The sequence below is a fragment of the Centroberyx affinis genome, unplaced genomic scaffold (assembly GCF_046629955.1).
Source record: "Centroberyx affinis isolate AG114_WGS23_722 - 3 ecotype Tasmania unplaced genomic scaffold, CSIRO-AGI_Caff_v1 ptg000209l_1, whole genome shotgun sequence".
NCBI lineage: Eukaryota > Metazoa > Chordata > Actinopteri > Beryciformes > Berycidae > Centroberyx > Centroberyx affinis.
The window spans coordinates 240,594-264,087 of NW_027278901.1; the positions used below are offsets into that span (position 1 = coordinate 240,594).

General features: G+C 43.2%; 1 protein-coding gene across 1 annotated transcript in view; it reads left to right on the top strand.

Moving 5' to 3' along the window:
• Positions 1–18,090, top strand: part of chl1b (cell adhesion molecule L1-like b) — a 32,934-nt gene extending 14,844 nt beyond the window's left edge. Inside the window, exons 12-26 of the mRNA XM_071539941.1 lie at positions 803–914; positions 1,217–1,383; positions 1,466–1,631; positions 1,720–1,844; positions 2,202–2,303; positions 2,656–2,853; positions 3,080–3,150; positions 3,976–4,198; positions 5,132–5,247; positions 5,512–5,716; positions 5,849–5,971; positions 8,848–9,027; positions 14,207–14,338; positions 15,228–15,300; positions 16,575–18,090. Coding sequence (XP_071396042.1) covers positions 803–914; positions 1,217–1,383; positions 1,466–1,631; positions 1,720–1,844; positions 2,202–2,303; positions 2,656–2,853; positions 3,080–3,150; positions 3,976–4,198; positions 5,132–5,247; positions 5,512–5,716; positions 5,849–5,971; positions 8,848–9,027; positions 14,207–14,338; positions 15,228–15,300; positions 16,575–16,779 — 2,198 coding nt within the window. The 3' untranslated portion in view covers positions 16,780–18,090. The remainder of the gene's footprint in view (positions 1–802; positions 915–1,216; positions 1,384–1,465; positions 1,632–1,719; positions 1,845–2,201; positions 2,304–2,655; positions 2,854–3,079; positions 3,151–3,975; positions 4,199–5,131; positions 5,248–5,511; positions 5,717–5,848; positions 5,972–8,847; positions 9,028–14,206; positions 14,339–15,227; positions 15,301–16,574) is intronic.
• Positions 18,091–23,494: the final 5,404 nt, after the last annotated feature.

Here is a 23,494-nt window from a genome sequence, read left to right on the forward strand (position 1 = left end):
TGAGTGATGTTGTGTTGAGCTGGAGAGCTGGCGCTGATGTTGGCATATGCCCGTAAAGCACTGAGGAGCACAGAGAAGGAGGGCTGTCTGCGAGCCATACTCCTTCATTCAGGCTAGCTGTTCTCCCCGCGGAGCAACAAGCCAGCTCCCCGCCATTTATATGCTAACAAGTTCCCCCAATTCCGTACTGATTTCAGTGCCGTAAGACAAACATGTGCTGCTTTTACAAGTGGCAGATAAAAAGGAAGAAAGAACGCCGCTCTCTGTGGCTTTCCACAAATGCGGGGAGTTTGTTCGCGGTGACACAGGAGTTAATAAACCTGGACAGTCTCTGAATGCTAAGTCCCAGCTGCTGCCTTTGTAAACAATTAGGAGAGACAGACCATTTTAATGGGAGGCTTTGGCTACAACTGATAAGGTGCATTTGCCCGGCTAACTCATTACTCCATTGTTTCTTCTTTGATTTCATTTTCACATTTACACATTTTTGACAACCTGACAGCCCAGTCATTTTTTACACAAAGAAGCCTAGAATTAACACAGAGGAAAGGCAATAGTAATGTCACCTCATTTTTGCCGCTATTATCTACCTCATTCCATTCTTGTTTCATTTAAACTGCAAAACTGCAAATCTGGTCTTGCTCAGTGTTGTCTTTGCCTCCTGATAGCCTGTATATAGGCTCTAAGGTCAAGGACCACACCCAGATGCCTCCATGATAAAGTATCCGCATTAAGGCATTCACCTCTCTGTCATAACTGAAACCTTAGATCTCTGACTCAGATCTGCTGCCTCTTCTTACAGATCTGCCCCCCATGATCTTGACCAACGAGGGTGAGGAGTACTCCGCTGTAGAGAGGAAGGGGGTGATAATGCACTGCAAGGTCTTCAGCTCTCCTCCCTCCACTATCACCTGGTAAGTGCACAGTGTGTGTTCCCCTCTCCCATACACCAGCAGAGAGCACTAGACCTCAACCGGTTACATGCAGTCCCTCTGTACACGGCATGTTTCTTTATTGGCGTCTCCGCTGTTTCTTTAAAACAAGGCAAAGTAACGCTGTCACCCAACACTCTTAATGTTCTATTCAGCAACTTTTATCTCCCCTCTCCCTCCTCTCTCAGTGCAGTGTTTACTCGTTTAGACCGCTGCAGTGTCCATATTTAATTTGAACGGAGAGAATGCGGAGACTTTAATGGGTTTCTCTGAATCTTTTACAGGAGCAAGGATGACTCGTCGGGGTCCGTGGAGGGACCGAGGCTTACCGTTCACGAGAACGGATCGCTGGAGATCTACAGCGTGGAGAAAGAGGACATGGGACAGTACACGTGTTACACTAAAAACACAGAGGGGACGTCCGCTATCGATGCCATGCTCTACGTGAAAGGTAAACAATTCTGCCCGAAAATGCGTTTTGCGGCGGGCTTGTAGTCCGCGAAATGTAACTAATATGGTTCTGTCTATGGAAGATCCCACCAGAATAGTCGTGGCCCCGGAGGACCTGCAGATCTTAATAGGTACCACGGCCCAGCTCTCATGCCTGGCGGAGTACGACAAGTCCTTCAGCAACGACTTTGAGCTCCTGTGGGAAAAAGATGATATGGAGATAGCCCTCAACTACACCGAGAACTCGAGGTAGGAGACGGCACATTCTTGCTGCATTGCGGCCCGGAAAGTTGGGTCCGCGCGGGTCAATATCGTCTCCGCCTCTTTCTGTCGATAGGTACTTGGTGGAGGACGGTATCCTCCAGATCATCAACGTAAGCCACGGGGACCAGGGCGTGTACACATGCGTGGCGAGAACTCCGGTGGACCAAGACGCCGCCTCGGCCTCGCTCATGGTGTTGGGTGAGCAAACATATCAACAACATGGCTGCTCCGGTCAACAGGACCCGTGACCCCTAGTGCTGTATATTCCAGCGGGGATCGATATGTCAATAAGCCAAAGCAGAACATGAACACGCAGACCATGACTTTATCAGTGTAGCGCTGTTTCTGACAACGGCACTTCACAAATATTGTTGACATCTGGAGAAATAGTTGGCCCGTCCAGTGATGCAGCTCCTTCCACATTCTCTGACATTCAAGACAATTTGGTGGAACGTTTTTTTTTTTAGTTTTTTTCCCCTTGTCCTTTCTGTTCCAGAGATTGATGCGTCTGCTTTTTCAAACCTATGTTGTTGCTGTTGTTGTGGTGGTTTTCAGATGTCCCCGATGCACCTGAGAACTTGGTACTATCCGAACACAAGAGCAGAAGTGCGAAGCTGAAATGGATCCCCGGGGATGATCACAACAGCTCAACCACTGGTAATAGGAGCATCCAAGTGTGCTATATCTCTGTATAGCAGGCCGACTATACCGAATCAGTGCCTCTTGCAGTATTAGCAGTCTCTGGTAGTAATATGGCACACAAATCTTTTGGCCTCGTAGCATCATCCTTCATGGAAATGGACTTAGTTGTGCTTGGTACTATCTTATAAAATCGCAGTCCATTATTGATTCATCCAAGCATAAATTATGATTGGTCTCCTCGAGCAATATGCAAGCCCAAAGCAGGGTCTGAGGAGTTTGCTGCACAGCTGGTGGTTAGATAAGCAATCCGCTGGCAAGAACCACGGCGGTGAGGGACCGCTCTGATTGTCTTTCCGCCTGTCAACAGAGTTCATTATCGAGTATGAGGAAAGCCAGCGGGAGCCGGGAAACTGGAAGGAGCTGCTCAGGATTCCCGGGAAGCACAGCTCGGCCACCCTGAAACTTCACGGCCACGTCGACTACCGCTTCCGCGTGTCCGCTGTCAACGCTGTAGGCAGGGGGCGTCCCAGCGAGCCCACACTGAGATACCAAACCCCCCCGGCAGGTGCGAGGCCTCCCTCTCTCATTGTTTATTCTACTTCTTGATAAGGTCCTCTAGGGTACTTGAACTGCCAACACTGCCGCTCTCTGAACTTTAAAACACTCAGGCCCGTTACATAATTGATTCCACTCTTGTTGAAAATCTGGTCCCTTGTGTGTCCATTTCATTGGAGATTTCTTCCACTAACAACTCCAATGCCGGCAAAATCTATATTTCTTCTTCTCCGCAGCCCCTGACAAGAACCCTGAAAATATCAAAATCGAAGGTCATTTGCCACATGAAATGGATATCAACTGGGAGGTAAGAAATGGAGTATGGGCCTTTAATATCCCTTTACTGCAAACTCTGTAATGTGGGCTACCTCAGAATAGTGAATTATTCACATCTGCTACAGTTTTGGGGAAATCAAAGAATCTCTCTAAAACAGAACAGAGATGAGGTTTTATCAATGTTTCATATGCAATTATCAATAGGAATTTATGAAATAGAAATGTTCCACTTTTGATATTTCATGCTGCGGTTCACATCCTCAGAAAAGCTATTTTCTGGGATCACTCTGAATGAGTTTTCAATGAAAGTTGCCCGTTGTGCTGCTTTGATTAGAAAGAGAAAGGGAAATCTATGAAAAGGAGATTTTTCTTTTAACACGTACAGTAATATATTCTGCTTTATTGTAGAGAGATGAATCTCTCCTTCACTTATTATCTGGTTGCCCTGTCATGGTAATGTAGCCCCAAAATCCTAGATTCATGAGCTCTCCCACTGTTAATGATTTGCTTTTGTGGGTAATGGTATCTCATTCTATTTCTCGTGGTCAGACCTCTGTGAGGAGAGAAATCTTTTCATCTGCGATGTATTAGCAGACCCTGTATCAAAGGAACGTCTCGCTGCTGGACCAAGTCAATTGTTCCATTGTTTTACTAGATAGTAGGATAAAACACTGTCAGAGTTCCAAGTACAGTTCACTTGGCTAGCTTGTCATAGTAATCCCACGGAAGCTGTGACATTGAGCAGTGAAATACAAAAAGCTTCTTATGCAATTGTTCAAGTCCCTGTGAAAGCCACCACATCATTTTTCTTACTTTTTTTTTTTTTGCTGTTTCTATTCCCTTTTCCATCATTCAGCCCTTGTTACCCATTGAACACAACGGCCCTGGGCTTGAGTATAAGGTGAGTTACAGGCGGCAGGATGTGGAGGAGGACTGGCAGGAACACATGGTGAAGCGACATTCGTTTGTAGTGAAGGATACTCCCACCTTCGTACCCTACGAGATCAAGATCCAAGCCAGGAACCGCCAGGGCTGGGCTCCCGAACCCAAAATAGTGACCGGCTACTCGGGAGAGGACTGTGAGTGGTGATCTTTTGTCAAGATAATGATATCACACCCGCAAGTTATGTGACTTTATTTCAAAGGAATTTAACATTTTTCTTTAGAAGACATTTTGTCAAAGGAAAGCGGCGGCACGTCCATCCCCCATAACTGAGATGTTATAGATTCACCCCCATCTGCCCAAATAAATTCTGGTGTCGGATATGGACACTGGCAGGAAATCTTCCCCGCCCACAGAAATGACAAATCGAAAGTTAAAAGCAAAAGACAAACTGTCCTAAACATCAGCAAGCAAGCTCACTGGCGTTAGATCTATATGCCTCTCTCTCTCTTGTCCCTTTCATATCCTTTGGTATAAAGCATCACAAACCGGCTGGGTTCGAAAACGTTGGTCGGATTTTATTCAAATCGCCTTTCTTTCTGCTAAATTTTGCTTTAACTTTGTTGAAAGCTTTTAGGCCTTTAGAAGCATTCTGGGCAAGTCTGTAGAGATGATTTGCTTTATTTCCCATGTTTAGCTTTCTTTTGGAGTTGCCCTCAGGAGGTCACCTCAGGTCATGGCTCATCTCCCTCTACTGACCACACTTCAATGAAGTGTGGTAATAGAAAACGTTTATTCCCTTTAGTTTGATCGTTTTATAGTACCTTTTGTTACTGTAAGTAGAGTCCTGTTTTGACTGGCTATGAATCCATAATAGGTGTTGAATGTAGCTAGTCACAAACTGGCGTTTGTGTTTTTTGTCTTGCTGTCTGATGTTTATATCATGTTAAGTGGTTGCTTTGTTGACTGTTTAGTGTTGAATCATTTTAGATACAGTATGTTAGTATGATGAGTCAAACTGGTCAATCAACTGGTCATTGCAATGCTTGACTCATCATTCTGTCTGTTTTTCCATGACCTACTGGCAGCATAGATTATAATGTGTGTGTGTGTGTGTTTGCCTGTGCAGTTCCCTCTGCTGCACCTGATGATGTAGCTGTGGAGGTGATGAACAACTCAGTGGTCAAGGTCAGCTGGACACGTGTACACAAGGACAAGTTGCATGGACATCTGGGAGGCTACAGGGTAATACCTCAAAAACAGCCCTTTGCTTTTAGACACAGTTTAAAAGGAATGACCCTGACCTTGCTCTACCTATTGGCTTCCCTCACCCCACTCTGTCTCCCTTCCTTTGGCAGCTCAATGTTCTCCTGCACAGACCATCAGGAAAAAAAAAATACAATAACTCATTCAATATTCTCTCCTGCATATACATATGTATGATCTGTAAGCCTGATCTCTAGCAGCCACTGTTGAGCACGGCGCTGTGCGTCTCCTTGTCTGATGTAGGTAAACTGGTGGCGTCTGCGGAGTCTGGCAAATTCAAAGAAAAGCCACGGAGACAAGCATACACTGGCGATCCCCGGGGACCGGAGCCACGCTATGGTGCCGGGACTAACGCCCTTCTCTGAGTATAGCCTCATTGTCATGACCTTCAACGGGCGGGGCAACGGACCCGGCAGCCATCCCGTCAACTTCAAAACCCCAGAGGGAGGTAGGATTGTGGAAAAACAGCATGGAGCTTATTGATTCACAACTACTGAAGGGAAAATCTAACAATAGCCAGGGAAACTAGGTTGCAGAATTCGACTGCTCACTGTGTGTATTACCTTTTTTGCCCCCACAGTCCCTGAGAAAAATCCTGTTTTCAGGGTCACAGATGTACAGAAGCATACTGTCTCTCTGGCCTGGGCCCCTCCACTGGAGCCTAATGGGATTCTCACCGGCTACCTCCTGGAGTATCAGCTGAGTATGTATCTGTACACCTTATGCCTAACTTCAGTGACCAGCATTAAAGAAACATCAGTGGTCAGATTGACTGGTGATGCCCCCATCTTGCCACTAGGAGATAATGTTGTCCTGTTGTGTTTAATACTGTTGATATCACACTGTTCCTGTTTAGCCTGCACCTGCTCAAGAAAAAGGAAATTGGCTACCTACTAAAAACACAGACCATATATTGACATTTCAGTTTGAGAACTGAATAGCCTCACTGTTTGAGATGAACATCCTCATGTTGTGTTGTATGTGACACAGGTAAGTGTGTACAGTAGTGTTTGGAGTGTATCAGGAAAGCAAGGTGGTGGATCTGTGGCTCACTGTTGATTGTCTAACCCATGATCCTCAGCAAGGACAGGAAAATCATTGTGTAGCTCTAATAGGGCCGGGGTCAAAGTGAGGTCAGACTGTGTGTATAGGAAACATGTCAGAGTGATGTCCACTGGCCTGTGGATCATGATCTTGGCTCAGGCAGTGCTGACCAAGGCCACTGTGTCACAGCCTGTTAAGGTCCAGTGTTACTGACCCCATCCCATCCACAGGGGACGTCATCACCACGGCTCACAGTCCCAGGGGAAACCATCACGGAAGAAATATCACGTGTGTGCGCGCTTTGCTGTCCTTAAACAAAAGTCATGATGAGGCTAATGACTAACTTCCAACAACGTCTTTGTGCTGCATTTCCCGGCTAATTGAGTTTGATTTGGCGGTTGCACAAGAGGGCCAAATGTCATACAGTATTTCAGGAGAGGACGTTTTCATTGTGCCAGTGCAATAAAGCTGATGGACTCTTTCAAGTGCGACTTTTTTGAAGTCCCCTTGAAGGAAGTCGTGTGTGAAATGTTGAGGATAATGCAGCCAGCTGTCAGTATGGCACCAGCGACACCAGTGGAATCTCAACACTGCAGCACAGCTGTTCCAGGGCGAAGCCCGTCTTCACAACGGCGCTTAGTAGATTCACATCTCACAAGTTTCATAAGAAGGCCTGTTGTAACATCATATAACTGACTGAACATTGCCTGTGTAGACTATTTTGAAAAGAGTCTATTAGGCTGTCCCCAAGGACGATCAGCGACTGCCTTTGACTTAATAGCTGCTGCGTCACAGAAGATCCTGCTAAATGCTGAACAAGGACTCCATTTACACCTGGTGTTAAATGTAACCTGTACCTGCATATCTTGATCTGGATTAGGGTTAACCTTTATATCTGTTCACCAATACAACGGGCTGCTGATATATAGGACCGATATTGGCCTTTTTAACATCGGTCTGTCAGTATCATCCACTTCTGTCACACAAAAACATTCCCCATTCGTCCAGAACACTTTACTGTGAATACAACTACAAAATAGGTTTTCTGTTGTTTCTTGCTCCGTGGCACAGAAGCTTAAGTTTACATTATTATAAGTGACATAATTATAAGGATAACACTGATGAAGATTTTTGCATGAGCTTTCTTTCACTTAATTTGTAATTGCATACTTATGCAGATTGATGCCATTTTATACTGTTTTATATGAGATGTATTCCTGCAAATTACAATTGTATAGCAATTTCTTAAGAATGGAGCAAGTGGAGTTGGGAATCTCTGCTGATGTAAAATATCTACGTAAGTGGGAGTTCTTGCTGATAAAAGCAATTTTTCTTCCAGTTCATTCACTCTTTCTTCCCCCTAGAGCTAAACTCCCATTGACTGTTGCCACCATCGCTCTCAGATTTCAGTCTTGGACCGCTTCACACTATACAAGCCTAACGAGACTGTGCTTGACGAAATCAAACACGTTTGACAAAATCTTGGTCTAGAGTTGTCGGGACGCCCAAAGTCTGCAGCCCTGAGCCCATTCACACTACAGGATAATCTGCACCCTAAGGAAAAATGCATATTAATGCAAGATGTAAACACACACAGCACACATTGCATTTGGAATACGATGGGATATGCCAGATCACCCCCGGCCTGGCTGGCATTGTGATCGGATCTCAGCCAGATTCAGCCAGGTGTAGATGCAATCCCTACAGTGTTTTCCTATTAGTGAGAAAGTATCCACCCACAGCGTAGAAACATCATCACCGTGCCCTCTGCTCTTCACCGGCCTGCCAGCACCACGGCCCAAAAATGAACCATTCTGAGGAGCCAAGAATAAACTTGATGTTTGATAGCAGTGTGGGGTGACAGCGCTGTCCAGCCAAAACTGGACAGTTGCTAGAAATGTAGACCAATACCACTCATTCTCTGTTGCCTCCTACTACAGAGATGTCACACCCCTTCCAGAGCAATGGCACCCTACACCTGAAATGTTTGTTTTTGTTGACATTGAACATACATGGCACCTCCCCAACTAGAAAAAATACATCTGATAACAATGTGGACAGAATGCAGAAAAACAAGAAATACACACATATAACACATGTAATCAGATAGATGATGGCATATAGGCTACACGAGTAAGATAACAAATTATAGCAAGGATCCAACGGAAATGTCTAGAGAGGTAATTCATCATGATGCAAAATACTGTAATAATAATACTGGTTTATCATTTGCTTTTTTGGCTTGAGATGGAGGCTTTTTAGCCATCATAGCTGAAGTATCATGCGATACCAGTCAGTGTGGAAGAGTTTTTGTTTCAAAGCAGAGCACAGGGCCGGAAAGCGATTCTGAAAGCCAGAAATCTCATCACCTGGCAATGTACATCAATCGTTGAGTCATCGGTATTGATCAGAATCCCTATCATTTACGCTCCGGGGCAGTAAAAAAAAACGTACTTTAATACCCGGCCCTTTAATACCAGGTGTAAATAAGATCCAAATTTCCAGGTCTAATCGTTCTGCAATTTGTGTGTTCAGTCAACGACACAGAGGAGGTGGGGAACCTGCAGACCGTGGACATCAGCAACCCCGACACCACCCAGTGGATCCTGCGCGACCTGGAGGCCGTGAGCAAGTACAAGCTGTACCTGCGCTCCTGCACCACCATGGGCTGCGGACCAGTTGTCAGCGAGGAGTGCACCACCACGCCAGAAGCACGTGAGTGACAGCGGGGACCGGAAATCCAGTTGGCCGGGTGGTGTGTGTCTGGATAGGTGTGTGTGTGTGTGTGTGTGGGTGGGTGCGTCGGTTGCTAGGCGAGGTGATGAGAACACAGATGGGTTCTGAGGTGCAGGATTCAGGGTGCAGTGAAGTCGGTGACAAAGCCATTCCAGTATTTCAAAATGGCATTGAAGTTGGGGAATATGATATATGCCTGGGCAGCCAAGCTTTTCATATCTCCATGTAAGTAATTTTTGTGGATAAACAATTTCATACCGGTGTAGTGGAGGTTTTCATTTGTCACTGTCATGAGAGAGCAAGTGCTTATTGATTGGACGGAGAGTGTGAGCTATGAAACAATCAGCTAAGAAAGAAAATTGCTTTGAGCAGGGGGAAACTGAAGGTTTTGTTATTGAATTGTGTAATCATGAAAGAGTTGGTGGGTAAGTAATCATAATGAGCGGGCTTCTAGCATGTAATCTTTTCTTTTCAATTATATGTCATTTGTTGAGGCATACCATACCTCAACTGGCTCAAACTCAACTCAAGTGTCTATGAGATTGTATGATTAGACCGAAATGAAATAGGAAACTTGACGCGGATTTACCTGAGTGTCAGTAAAATGGACTGCGGCGGCAGATATGGGTGACGTTTAATCGTCTCGCCTTTTTCCATAAAAAATACAATGAACCACAAAGCACCGTTCTTTCAGACAAAGGCAGCGTGTAGCCGCGCAAAAACAAACCGCCCAGTACTTGTGTTTAAAAATGCAGGTGCTGAATATGGGAACGATTATGTGGTGTTTACTGGAAGAATTCTCACAATCACAGAAAGAAACTTAATTGGCTCTTAGGGGTTGTTTGTTTGCATGCTGAAAAGCCAGGGAAAAATGATTAGAGGGAGTAGGACTCTCATTTGTGTGCATTGAACTGGAGTCTTGCGGAGCCCTCGTTGCCTGTGTGTGGGAGACGCTTCAGATTTGAGCATGAAAACTCATTCATGCCAACTGCACTATCACCGTTTGTGTGTGTGTGTCGGTGCCTTGTAGTGCCTTGCTAATTATTCTCTTCTCACTTTCTCTTACGCTACTAAAAACACATGTACTGCTTTTGGCGTTACCTTTGATCATACATATTGTAAATGTGTGTGCGTGCGCTGTTATGTGTGTGTCGCAAACGAAACAATTCTCCATGTCTGCTTAAGCAATGTATTGCTTTTCCTCTCTTTTTTTTTTTTTTTTTTCCTCCAGCCTCCATTTGGGTTTCCACTGTTGGCCTCAGTATGTAGATCTGTGTTCATATAGGGTTAGACATTTAATTGTCAGATTCTGTTGCAGGTCATAACCACACATACTGGATATTTATATGCACCATCAATTTTGAATTAACTGCGCTAAAATAAATGGCATGATAACCCTTTACTTTGCGGCCTTAATATTTGATTTTTTGACATATTTCTAAATTTGCAAAACATTATTGCTGTGTGTTGATATGACGTGTTCAACAGTCTGTCATAAGTAGATTAATTAGTTATTTATTGCATGGCTAGATTTTAGCGATGTGGACAGGTGTGGTTGCCGTTGTTGAGTAAACTTTAGGGTTTTGAGTCTTAAACAACTAAGACATGTGATATTTTGCAAATGCAGAATTAAAAGGATCCAGACACTCCGCTCATCTGTGGATAATTGACCTTGTCTGCTGTTTGCCCTTGCCATCAGCAGAGAGCACTCTGATGCCTCCTTTCATTAGAAAAATGTCAACTTCTTCTCAGATAAAGTTTGTGGCTTCCTCTGCTATAGCAATGGTAATGAGTAACCTAATTATAAATTCATATTAATCTTGGCTCATTAGTGACTCTGTAAACGAATGTTGACTTTTATCCTAGCAACAGCAGACTCGGTGCCACATGTATAACTCACGCAGAGGAAACAAATGATGCTCTAAGAGCTTCATTTCGGGAGGGGCACCAGGCATCCATCCTTCCATTTAATTATTTGCGAAAAGAAATGTGAATAGAAATGGAGTCACGTGTAAAAGACGAGATCACAGGATCACAAAGTCACAACCTCTCGCCTTGCTTTATGAACAAATGTCATGAAATGTCTATTGATGATAGTAGTTTCACTATTTGTTTCACTGTTGTAGACGTCTAGTCAGTTACTAATTTAGAGCACTAGCCTCCTAGCTGCAGATAGCATGCGTGCTAACACTAACTCCCCGCTAGACTGTAGCGTCCCACGCTCCAATCCAAATTTGATAACCACAAGATTTGTCTTTCTTTTCAGGCAAGTCAGCTTCCCCCTCACCTTCAAGCACTACAAGGTCCCCCGTGGCCAAGCCCACTCGTTCCACCATAGGTAGAGCTGCAGCACATTCAAACACACCAAGGCTACGGCATCAAGCCACATAGAAAGATGAACTGTGAAAAAATATGGAGATAATAAACAGTTATGGTCGTGCTTATAGTCCACTGGATAACAGATCCATTGAATTGTTTGGTAGGAGACAAGTGCATGCTGATGAAAAACCTTATTCATTTCTCTTGCTATACCATGGGGAAATCCATGCGGCCAGATCTATACCCCGACCCAAAGGTGTGGGCTGTAGTGTGTAGTCATTTGAACGGGACAAATATGTCTAATTGTCACTGATTGATTTGTTGGGCCCCAGTCCCCCCCCTGTACACGGCAATGTATTGACCCAACAGTCACCTGACATTTCCATGTAATCTTCAACTGGGTAAACAGCAGTGCTGCTCTGGGACAAGGAGACGTCCGCGGCAGCATCCGAGCCGAGAGAAAATAGCGAGGGGAAACGTCCTCCTGGGCCACGTTAGGGAGGTGTGAGCTCGTACTGAGAGGGTGATATTTACAGGACACTGAGATAAGTGGATAAGTGGAAGCTGTTGAAAGCCTCCTATATCAGAATATTTTGCGGCCTCTCCTTTTAAAACAGCCTCCTGACTTTGAAGGGGCGTCTTCCAGGGCATCAGCTCCCTGCTGGGCGAGCAGCTGCTTTCTGCGGCATTTAATAGCCGGCTGAAGAGAGCGGTGACAAAACACGGCAGCCGGCCTCGGGATATTTTTAGTCTGGGGCCCTATGTCACTCGAAGTCATCGTACAATGCCAATGATGGGAATTACCATAGTTGCAGACTAATCCATCAACATTAGTCAGACGATGTCATTTGCGCTGGTTGGGATGGGCACCGCAGACGCAGGTGTCCTTGTGTACTGAATTATCACCTGAGCAAATAATGCACCTGAGCTGGAGACACGGCGGAAGATTTGCATGTTTGCCATGGGGAAATGAAGTGGATTGCGCTTTGTTGACTGGCTCGGACAGCTGCTGTCAAAGTATACTTTTCTCATAGGAACGTTGCACATTATTCACTATTATTATTAGCGTCTTCTTTTCTGTCAGTGTATCAACGCACAGAGGCTTCATCGCCTGGTATGTTTGTGTTTAGATGAAGTTTGGTGCAGATGAACTCTGTCAGAGCTTTTGAATGTTTAAGCAAAAAAAAATACACAGATGATTATTAAAGGCCAGTCAAGGATTTTACATGGCTTGCATACACAAAAGGCACATTAACTGAAGAGAAGATGAAACCTCAATAGGCCCCATGGGAATATTGGATCATTGCAGCAGCAAAGAATAGGATGCAACAAAGAAAAATAGAGCATAAATAACAAATAGAATATAAACATACTCAACTGACAGTTTCAACACTAACTAAAATTAATGTTTTAACAAAAAATTATGAATGAAAAAGTATGAGGGTGTGCAAAATAACAGTAGAACTTACGGATACAAAGGAAACGTGAACGCAGCATATGTACAAAATCTACCAAAAATATGAAATATACGCAGCATGAAATAAGTGGAAATGACGATGCAAATATCATTCAAAATGCAGCACATGGTGTTGATGGTAATTCCCCCTCATTGTTTTCACATCAAACTATCCGAAGGTCTCAGTGGTTGCTTGTTTTATCTATAGATTCTCATTTAGCTTTGCCGGCGCCACCTGTGATTCCATTTCCATATCCACATCAGTCTTGTCATGTGCGCTGTTGTGAGATTTCACCTGATGTCTCCTCTGTTCGACGTAATTGATGTCTCCTCACAACAGTGTTGGGGAACAGAAGTGCATGCCTGACACTTTCACAGGGGGGGCGTGAAGTGAGCGTCCTTTACTGTGTAATAGCAACACCCTCAACCCTTTCTATGATGGCTTTGATCTGCTCGGTCCTCTACTAACCCTTCTCTGCAATCTCTCTTTCTCATCTTCTCTCATTGTCTGTCAGTCCCGGCCCTGTTGAATATTAGCTCATCTGTTAGTGACAACTTTGCAAATATCAGCTGGATTCCTGGAAGAGAGTACACGGATTCAGAGTTTTATATTGCATATATGAACAACCGTAAGCCTATATTACTTTTTCTTCCCTTGTGAATTTCTGGACTATGTCAGAATGATTTAATTTCAAAGCTACTGTATGTTGAAATGCCTGCTGTAGGCGCTACAACTAACATCTGTAACCTTGTGTGTTATGTCTGAAATAGTCATTCATGTCTTTTGATTCATATATACTCTAATACTAGTTGTGTGTTCTCCTACTAACCCATCCTGATCATTCACCTTCTGCATAGGTAAAGGTAACTGGAAGATATCAGAGCCGGTAAACACCTCTAAGACTTTCCACATCATTGAGGGCCTCGAAGCTGGGACTGAATACACTGTGCGCCTTATGACTAACAACCGGGTTGATAATTCTAGCATTTTTGAAGATGTTGTCAGGACCAGGTCCAAAGGTGAGGAGGGACGCCAAAACAAAACTCCCAACAAAACCGAACTAACTGCCTTCTCATTGAGCAGAGGGGCCGTCCTTGAAAAGTGGCTCAAGCTAGCGCGCGTGGCCCTCCCCCGCCTCGCTAGGATTTGATTTAGCCGTGTGGACTCTCTGAGAGGAATTACATTTGTACAGCGTCCCTTACTTGATTAATTAGACAAGCGGATTAGCTGTTTAATATTAATTTTGGAGCGTTTCCATTGCAGCCGCGCAGCCGCCACCTCTGCCTCTGCATCAGATAGGCTTTAGTCGATGTAAACATTCAATCAAGTGTCCCGATGAAAGGCCAAGGCGAGTCAAAGTCACCGGGTATTGTTCTCCTCAGGTCTGGCCAGCATCCACGGAGGAATATCCACCCAGGGCTGGTTTATCGGGCTGATGTGTGCCATCGCTCTCCTCACACTCATTGTGTTGATCGCCTGCTTTGTCAACAGAAATAAAGGAGGGAAGTATTCCGGTAGGTGTTCACTCACAATCACATGCCACCGCACCGCCTGAATACTAACTAATTGCTGCTAGCAAGCGTCATTATATTTCCATTTAGGTGTTTGTTGCTATGAAAGCCATTACAGGAATAGTTAAGCTGATATATTATTTTTTTTTACAAATAGGCGTCGCACCGCAGGATCATTTTAATGCAAATTTATACAAAAAAATGGGATCGTGTATTGATAGGAAAATGTGCATTTCTGTTTACGACATTTGAATTTTGCATTGTTTAGATACGCAGTTTTCCAACAGCAGCCTAAACAATGTGCAGCCCGCGCCGAGGCAGTATGCAAATGTATGCACAGGGTGGCTGCGCAGGGAATGATGACATAAGCTCTGTGGTATCTTAATGTTATTCCTCTTATTGGGGACATGAGAGCCCTTATCAGCTTTATTATTCACAGCTAATGGCCGCCAGGTTGTCGCCTGGGCAGCTATCGCTTCATACGTCAGCGGAAAAAGACCCAAAACACACCAAAGCGCTGCCCTTCTTTCATTCATTTTTTTTCTCTCATTAAGTTCTCATTATCACCGTTGCCTCCACCTTTTCTCTCATTTGTCACAAGTCTGGTGTCGCTCTTATCAAACATTGCTCACATGTTAAGCACTGCATGTAAGACTGTTGTTTAATTTGTGTGAATTATAACACTTTTACTTTGAAAATGCTTCATTATTCTGCTGTTTTAGAAGTCTAGAAGTCTGAACTTTTATTCAGTGAAAAGAGCACAGGGAGTCGGGGACTGAGAGTAGAACATATTCAGACAGCTTCACAATCAAGGGACACGGTGATATTCATTGGCAGCCGTCTCTTGAGGAAATCGCTGATATTGTCTGTCTCTCTTTTTTTTTGTGAGCAGTAAAAGAGAAAGAAGACCTTCACCCAGACGTGGAATCCCAAGGCATGAATGACGACACATTTTGTGAATACAGGTAAGCTTAACCCTCGGAGCGCTATTTCACCACCTCGCTGCAATTCGCGCGCAACAGTGCGCTTTCGTGTCACGCTGCCAGCCGTCGCCTTTTTTATGCCCTCGTAATAATTCTGTCTCTGCATTTCTCCCCTGGCTGAAAAGACAACCCCACATGCATGAGGTTTACGCGGACCCCCACAGACACCCCTGTTCGAGACATTTGATGGGCTGAGTAACTCCCAAAGTATGTGATAAACAGCAATAGGATCCCTGTGTTGCTGTTTACGCATCAGAGTGCCACCCTTCCTTTCTAGGGCGTTGTGATTTTAGACTCGGTGCTGTGTTGGTGTTGGTGGTAGAAATCCCATTAAAGTGCAAGTGTCTCATTGTTCAGATGGTGCTGTTTTGTTTCTGGATGGAGCTGAACGAAGGCTGCCCGGCACACAGCAGGAGGGTAAAACCAATCAGCGTAATTGAAAGCAGCTCATCTCCGGGGCAGTAATATCTGGGCACGTTTCATTAATCCGTTAGTGGTCCAATTCATAACTAGTCTACCACAGTGCGACTCGCAGTGTAATTCTCCAATCAGCGAAATCTGCACACCGCAGCAAATCTTGATGCGACACAGTCAGAAGTAGCTCCAAGGTGACAGGAATTCATATGGGGTGTTTTTCAAAATAAAGGCACCGTGAACTCTACTATAAGACGTATATTAACCCTGCTTTGTGATTGCTGTTTGCCGCTGACACCTTGAGTTAATCATATTCTATCACTGACCATTTAACACTAGAAAGGCCAAAATGCAGTCCTTCTTAGATGCACGTTCTATACAAACCAGTGTGGTTAGAATTTCTAAATAATGCAAGAAAAGAGTAGATATAATTGTATTTACTCCCTTTCATTGACGGCTTGTTAGCTGCCTCTTAGAGCCCCTAAATCCCCTTGGCCTTTCTAGTGTTAATACATCTCCCAGTCAAAATGCATTATAGGATTGCAGCATGTGCAGCCTCAACATCGGCACGGGTTTAATGTCCCCTTCGATATCCCATTTCTCTCCCAATCATCGCTTTGTCCAATGCATTGATGCACAAATAGCGTCTCGACCTGTGCATTTGTGCAATTATTCCCCATTGTCCGGGCGAGAGGTAAACGCCATTGCCAATCACAGGGGCTCATCGCAGAGGCTCCGACAGCCGGAGCCCGAGCCCCGACCTCGCCAATAAGCCATAGAGTGAAGCCATGGGTGAAATGCGGTGATTCTAAATCCGCTGTGCCTCCGCTGTGTCGTTGCAGCGACAACGACGAGAAGCCGCTGAAGGGCAGCCGACCCTCTCTGTGCGGCGAGATCAAAGCGGGGGACAGCGGGGACAGCCTGGTGGACTACGGCGACGAGGACGTTCAGTTCAACGAGGACGGCTCCTTTATCGGGGAGTACGCCGGACGAAAGGAGAAGAGGGTGTCGGCCGAGATCAAAGCCACCGCTCAAACCCCGGCGTGAGGAGAGGGAACCGCCATCCATCCTTCCCGGACAACCATTTTCATTAAATCTGCTGGGAGGAACAAATAAATGAGGGAAAAAGACATTATCCACAGTTTTTGTGTCAAACGTAATGTGTCACTGTCAACTGCACTGCCATCCTCATTTTATAAAGCTCTGATTTATCAAGTTGTAACAGAATGGCCATTACTAAATAATGTGTATATATACTGTATATTGTATGTGTGGAGTGTTTTTTATTACTGCAAAAAAAAAAAAAAAATTGGAGAGCTTGGATTTTTTTTTTCTTTTTTGTAAATGCAGCTATAGTACTGTTTGTAAGAATGTTAAGAAAAAAAAAAACTCCATTCCTTGTTGCACATCATTTTATGCAGCTTTGCCTCTGATGTCATCTTGTAGCAGACAACAAATCTAATGTGGGGATACCAAGTTGATATTTTTCAATTGAAGCAAATATTGACATTTTATATTTGAAATGGATTCATTAAATATGATGTAAGATGTGTACAAAGGTTGTTTATTAACTTATTTTCTCCTGTGGTTTTATACCTGACTTAATAACAAGGCAAATTAGACACTGGCTAAATGCATATCATAAACATCTATTCTGAATCATCAATCTCATCGATGTTGGAAGGCAATATCTTTTAGATGTTATGCCTTGTTTACAAGTATTCGCCAAGAAACCATTGGACAGTATACATCACAAATCTAAGTCAGTGCTATTTCAGATTGCTATATTATTAGAAACCAGACATGGGACAAATCAAATCCATTACAGATTGCTATCAACTTGTAATGTAATTCACTGGACCACTCCCACAGTCACTTTGCCTTCAGAATGTACAGAATATTAAATTACACAATTTATTCCAGTTTATAGACTGAATAGTGTTAGGCTATTACAATACTGCCCCTACCATTAACCATTATTTAAAGAGATGACACAAATGATAATTTTTCTGTAATTTTCCCCCCTAAATACGTGTCTGAGTAATACAAGTAGTAACTATCTGATTACAGTGTTTTATAGTAACTGTAATGGAGTATGGATTTCTTTGTAGGCAGATTACTGTAATCTGTCATTATCCAACCCTGCTAGTTACAGTATATCTTAATGTTACATCAGTCTTAACAAGACACTGCATATCACTGTAGCTATACCGGCATTCAAAACATGATTATCATGTTCATCGAAAATAACATTAGCACCGCAATCAGCTAAATTGCAACTTTTGTAAAAATTCAGCCATTGCATGTTAAGAATGTTGATTGGTGTTTTTGATGTCATTAAATTGCGTTACTTTCTTACACCCTGGTAATGGTCTGACTGCCTATTAGGCCACAGGCATCACTGAAGGTAGATTATTAACAGAAATCTGCTCTGCACATACTGTTCATTATCCCAGTAGATGTATGTCACACTGAGAACACTAAGCCATCTTTTTATCTACCTTTTTACCTCCATGTCGACCTTAAAATACCACCGAAGAGAATGCAGCGCTTGTTAAAAGCACCATCTGAATAGAAAGAAAAATGTTTGGTAAATTGTTGACATTTTAAAGGTATGTAGGTAGGCAAGGGTTAGGGTTAGGGTCAAGCCTGTCTCCGAGGTTAGCGTCTTGTTTGACAATACTTTTGCCGCAGGAGTGAATCATGAGGAATCAAAGGAGAGGGTTCTGACAGACTCTGGATGAAGGAGAGAGCTGTAATCACGTCTGATAGCAGAGAGTGGGGAATGGAGTGTCACTGTGAGGGTCCTCGCTGCTCGGGTCACCCCGGGCAGCGCTGCATTCTGTTATCACTCAGCCATAGCTCTCCTCTGTTTAGTGGGCTTCAGCTTTACCATAGAGGACTTTCAGGTGACGCACCCTTGGCAACAATGTGAACAGCTGAATGTGTTTCTAAACGTTCAACTTGTCCGACTCAACAGAACCGAAAACACGGTTCATTTTTGTTATTTTTGACCAGGAACTGCCCACCAATATTTCTGATCAATTTTGCGTTTAATGTCAGCTTGTTAGCTAGCTAACCTAGTATGTGATCACCATCATTGTTTTGTTGTAATGCATTTGATTTGCACACTAGCTAACGTATAGTAGACGCTAACATAATTGATAAGAAAAGAAAGTTTCAAATGTGCCACACCTACAAAGTGCAGTAAACTGTAAAAGCCTATTCAATTTCTATGGGCAAAACACCAGCGTCATTATTTTGTTGTTATGCATCTGATTTGCATGCTAGCTAACGTATAGTAGATGCTAGCGTTAGCATAATAGATAATGGGGTAACATTTCAAATTGTCACGCGTAAGTGCAGTACAAGTGCAAAACCCTATTCAATTTCTATGGGCAAAACAAAAAAATCGACATTTTCTTTGGTTGCTTTTTCTGTGTTCAAATAATTTTTATGAAATGTATATGGTGTTGCTAATTGCCCATAACCTTCACATCTGTCAAACAACATTCATATATAATTTAATTATGTTCACAAAATGATAACAAGCTAACTTTTGTGCAGTGTTGCCAAATCTTTTCCAAGGAAAGTAGCTGGTCAAAAAGTCGCTAGAAGTCGCCAGATTGCGTCATGTGCTAATTTGCATATCAATATATAACCTACAGCCCCCGCTCTTGGCTACGCTGTGTATGGGAAGCTGTGACCATCAGATCTCTCTGGATTAGACAAGCAAGTAGAGCAAACCGGCATAAGACGTACCAATTTATTGCCAAATGCTTTGGGATTCAACACATTTACATTGTTCCCCATGGTCAGACAAAGTCGCCAGATTGGTCACTAGTCACTTTTGAGAAATAAAGTCATCAGTGGGGTCTGAAAAGTCGCCAAATATAGTGACAAAGTGACAAATTATTTGCACCATATACATTTCACATAAGTTATTATAACACAGACCACAACCACAGAAAATGTAGATTTATTGTTTTGTTCATAGCAATTGAATAAGGTTTCACACTTATACCGCACTTTGTAGGCGCAGCCTTTTTGCCGCATCATTGGCATTGTTATCTATGGCTATGTTTATGGCTTGTCACATTTTTTTTAGCTAGCTAATAAAGCCAATAAACAGCCGTTTGTTTATCTTAACTGAGTTTACTCTTCTCAAGCAACAATTCAGAGGGTTGTGGAGTAAGTGGGACCACTGGGACTAGTGCTCAAGGCAGTTTACTGTGCTACAGTGAACAAAATTCAGAAACAAATCCACCTTATCAGACTTTTCACTTTTACTTGTGACACTACTGAACTGATCTACACCCACACCACAACAATCTTTTTTCAGTTATCTCTCTTTTCTGTAGCCTGGTGGTTATATATTTTGCCATTAGTTGTGCACAGCCAGTTCTCCTCTGGACCTCCATGATGGCAGCAGCCTTGTTGCTGGGAGATTTGTGACACCACTGCAAAGCCTCTACATTCTCAAAGTGGTGAGCATGGCACTAACACTGCCAGGATTAGGGGTCCGTTCCCACTGGGGCCGAATACTAAAAATGTGCACATTGACGACACTGTAAGGCAGTTTGGAAAAAAGCGCCCAGCTTTAAACCTTAATAACTCCATCTATCATGCTGGAAACAACCTGATTAAACTACAAGTGATTATCCACCATGGTTTATTTTGTCTAATGAAGGAAATGTGATTAAAAGAAAGTACCCTCTCACCCCCTTTTCTCATCTATCTGCCTGACTACATGAAGCATCACAACCACAGAACTTGTAGAGAATACACCTAACACGATGATTCAAGTAAGATGTCAGGTAAAACTCATGTCAGGTAACGCTTTTACCAACATTTCCACAAATCCCGCTGCATATTTGTGAACAGATTTGAAGGTTTTTAAGACTTGAACTGTGAAATTTGACCAATTTCCGCAATTATGCCGGCTTAGAAAGGTGGAAAAATGCAGACACATTGCTTCGTCGCTCCACCCTAAAACTTGGAAGAAATAGCTCTAAACACACAAAGTAATTTTGGGGGAGCTAATGCCACATAGTGTAGGCTTTTACTATCCTCACTGTGATTCAGCATTAGGAGGAGTTAATAATCCGTGGATAAAAAAGCTAAAATGAAACTGTAACAGCGGCAGTGCAATAATGAGTCTTTGATGCTCATAACTTCCCCAGCCCTCTTTTTTATCACAGCGTTTAGCTTTATGCGTGTGGACTGGCCCTATGGTTTAGGGACTAACACCATGTTATTATGCCTGCTCATTTCACATCTGATGTTTTTCAACCAAACTTTCTCTTTAGAGGAGCTGACCTTAAAGTCTATGAGTAAAGAATGGACCTTTGACTTAAAACAAAGAAGTTATTTCCCTGAGAAGGCAGAAGAAGTAGCCAAAGTGAAGAGAAATCCCAGAAACATAATTACAAAGGGGCCAAATTTAAGATTTTGACTGCTGCTACATGACAGCTTGCACATAATCCTAGTTTGTGATGTGCTGTCCCTATATGAATGAATGAAAATGTAGTCTACAATCTATAAGTAAAACCTTTTAAAACTCCACATGAAGCTTTCATCACACGTCTGTTTTTGCTGCTAGACACTTACGTACAAACAAATGTCAAGTTTTCAAATTTCTCACTTAGAAGCCTCAGCTTTGATAGTTTCTCCAACAAAACATTGCGTCACTCAGATCAGTACAAAATTGGATCTTTTCTCATGAGTGATTATGGTCAATCTTGAATCCTAGCAACCCACTTTTCAACACCGACACATTCATTTTGGATCACGCCATTGTTTACAGCGTAGGCTGGAATGATTTTCTTTCTTTTTTATATGTCGATGACAATATGTTATTTTCCACAGACTTCATTTAAACAAATGTCATGATGGAAAAAAGAGAAATTTGTAACCATAACACATTCTAATGAAGCAAAAAAAAAAAAAAAAAAAAAGTTATGCTTCTGGTTATGGTATATTAGTTTATTGGAGCCACAAGCGAAAATTTAACAGTTTTTAATTGGCTACTGACTGTCGTCCAATATGTTGAAGCTTTGAAAATGTTTATGATTAAGTATAACTCAATGGGTCGAACACTGTCACAGTGGGGGGTTCAATTCCCAGGTAAAAATGTATCCACCCCATGGTACTGCATATAATATGAGTGCCTGGCTTATATGATTTACACACTAGTCCCAATAATCTACTTTGTGCTTTCATTTACTGAAGTGCAACTCAGGCTCAATTCTTAGAAAAATGGCATATGGCCACACAATAATTCTGACAATGATTTATTTAGAGAAAATCCTATATGGCAATCCTATATTTGCCAGATTCATTTAACCAGTCTTTTATGCATTAAATAAGTCTTAAATATCATCGCGGAACTCTCATCCATTACGGCGGATGTATCAAAGGCTTGAAAAAAGCACTCCATTGTGTTGCCGTACCTCTAATGGAATTCACAGCGGGGAACAGAAGCGAGCCTCTCCGCGGGCCTCGCCATTTGTCCGCCGATGAATAGAGGAGAGGGAGGGTCAACGACTCCGAGCGCAAGGTGGACTTTTAAGAGCTCCAATGACACGAGAGAGCCTTTCCAGACAAAGCACTCCAGCGGCGCTTCATCTAAATCACAGAGAGTTATAAATAATACACGACTCAAATGAACGTCACTATTGCCTTGAAGGTCTCGCAGTGGGGGAAAAAAAAAAAAAATTGCTGGATTAAGTAGAGAGGAAAAATGAGCTCGGCCACCCCCGCCCCCAGTATAAATTTCTTCCTGTGTCACCGTAATGCTATAAGGCCAACAGCGCAGTAACAAGACTTTCACATCTCCGAGTGTACAGTTTCTCAAAGGAAACTGTGGATCCGAATTATTATTTCATAGTATATGACTGTCTCAAATGGCGTGACGTTACCTCATGCCTGTTGACTTCATTCTCTGATAAAGCAACACGCATTACAACCCGCCTCTTCGCTAGACCAGCGTTTTAAAGCCACATATTGGTCTACTGTAGTCTACATCGGAAATGATGTGCGGGAAATTACACCGGCGGATCTTAGGAGACCTCACGTTCCGATTCATATGTTAAGTAATGAGAAATCCTGCGTTCCTGAGGAGGGCTCCGCCGCTGAAAAAAGGAGTGATTCATTTGGAGCGCCGCTGAATTTCCAGTGCCAGCAACGGGCCCGTGACTCTTTCAAAGCACTCAGGCTTCTGGGACATCTGAGGGACTGATCTCAACATATCGCACTTGCGCTGCAAATGAATTGGTCCCCAGGTCTCCAGAGCTGTCAGCAACTCACTTTGTATGAGAGCTTCATTCATCAACACATTTTTTCCCTGTGAGCAGCAACTTTTGAAAAAAAAAAAAAAAGTGAACAGAAATGGAGCAAAACTTTTTTAAGCCTTGTCCTATTTTTTGCATACTGAATATCTGACCAGTACTGGACATTTCTGGAAACAAATCGTGAACTGGTGCTCATTAGCGTGCTACATTTCTCAGGTGAAACACCGCTGGTCTGGCCTCCGGAGACTTTGATTTCCTCTTGAAATAAAGGAAAAACAGTAAACGGCAAAACATTCGACCCAATGTGAAACCCACTTCGTTTGCATTGACACGCGCACTTTTATCACACTTTGATAGTTTGACCATTTCAGAATAAGTCACTTAAAGGTGAAGATGTTTAGGAAATGTATGACAGCATGCATGGCAAGGCATCATGGGTAAACATTTTAAGTAGTCATCTGATCATCGTA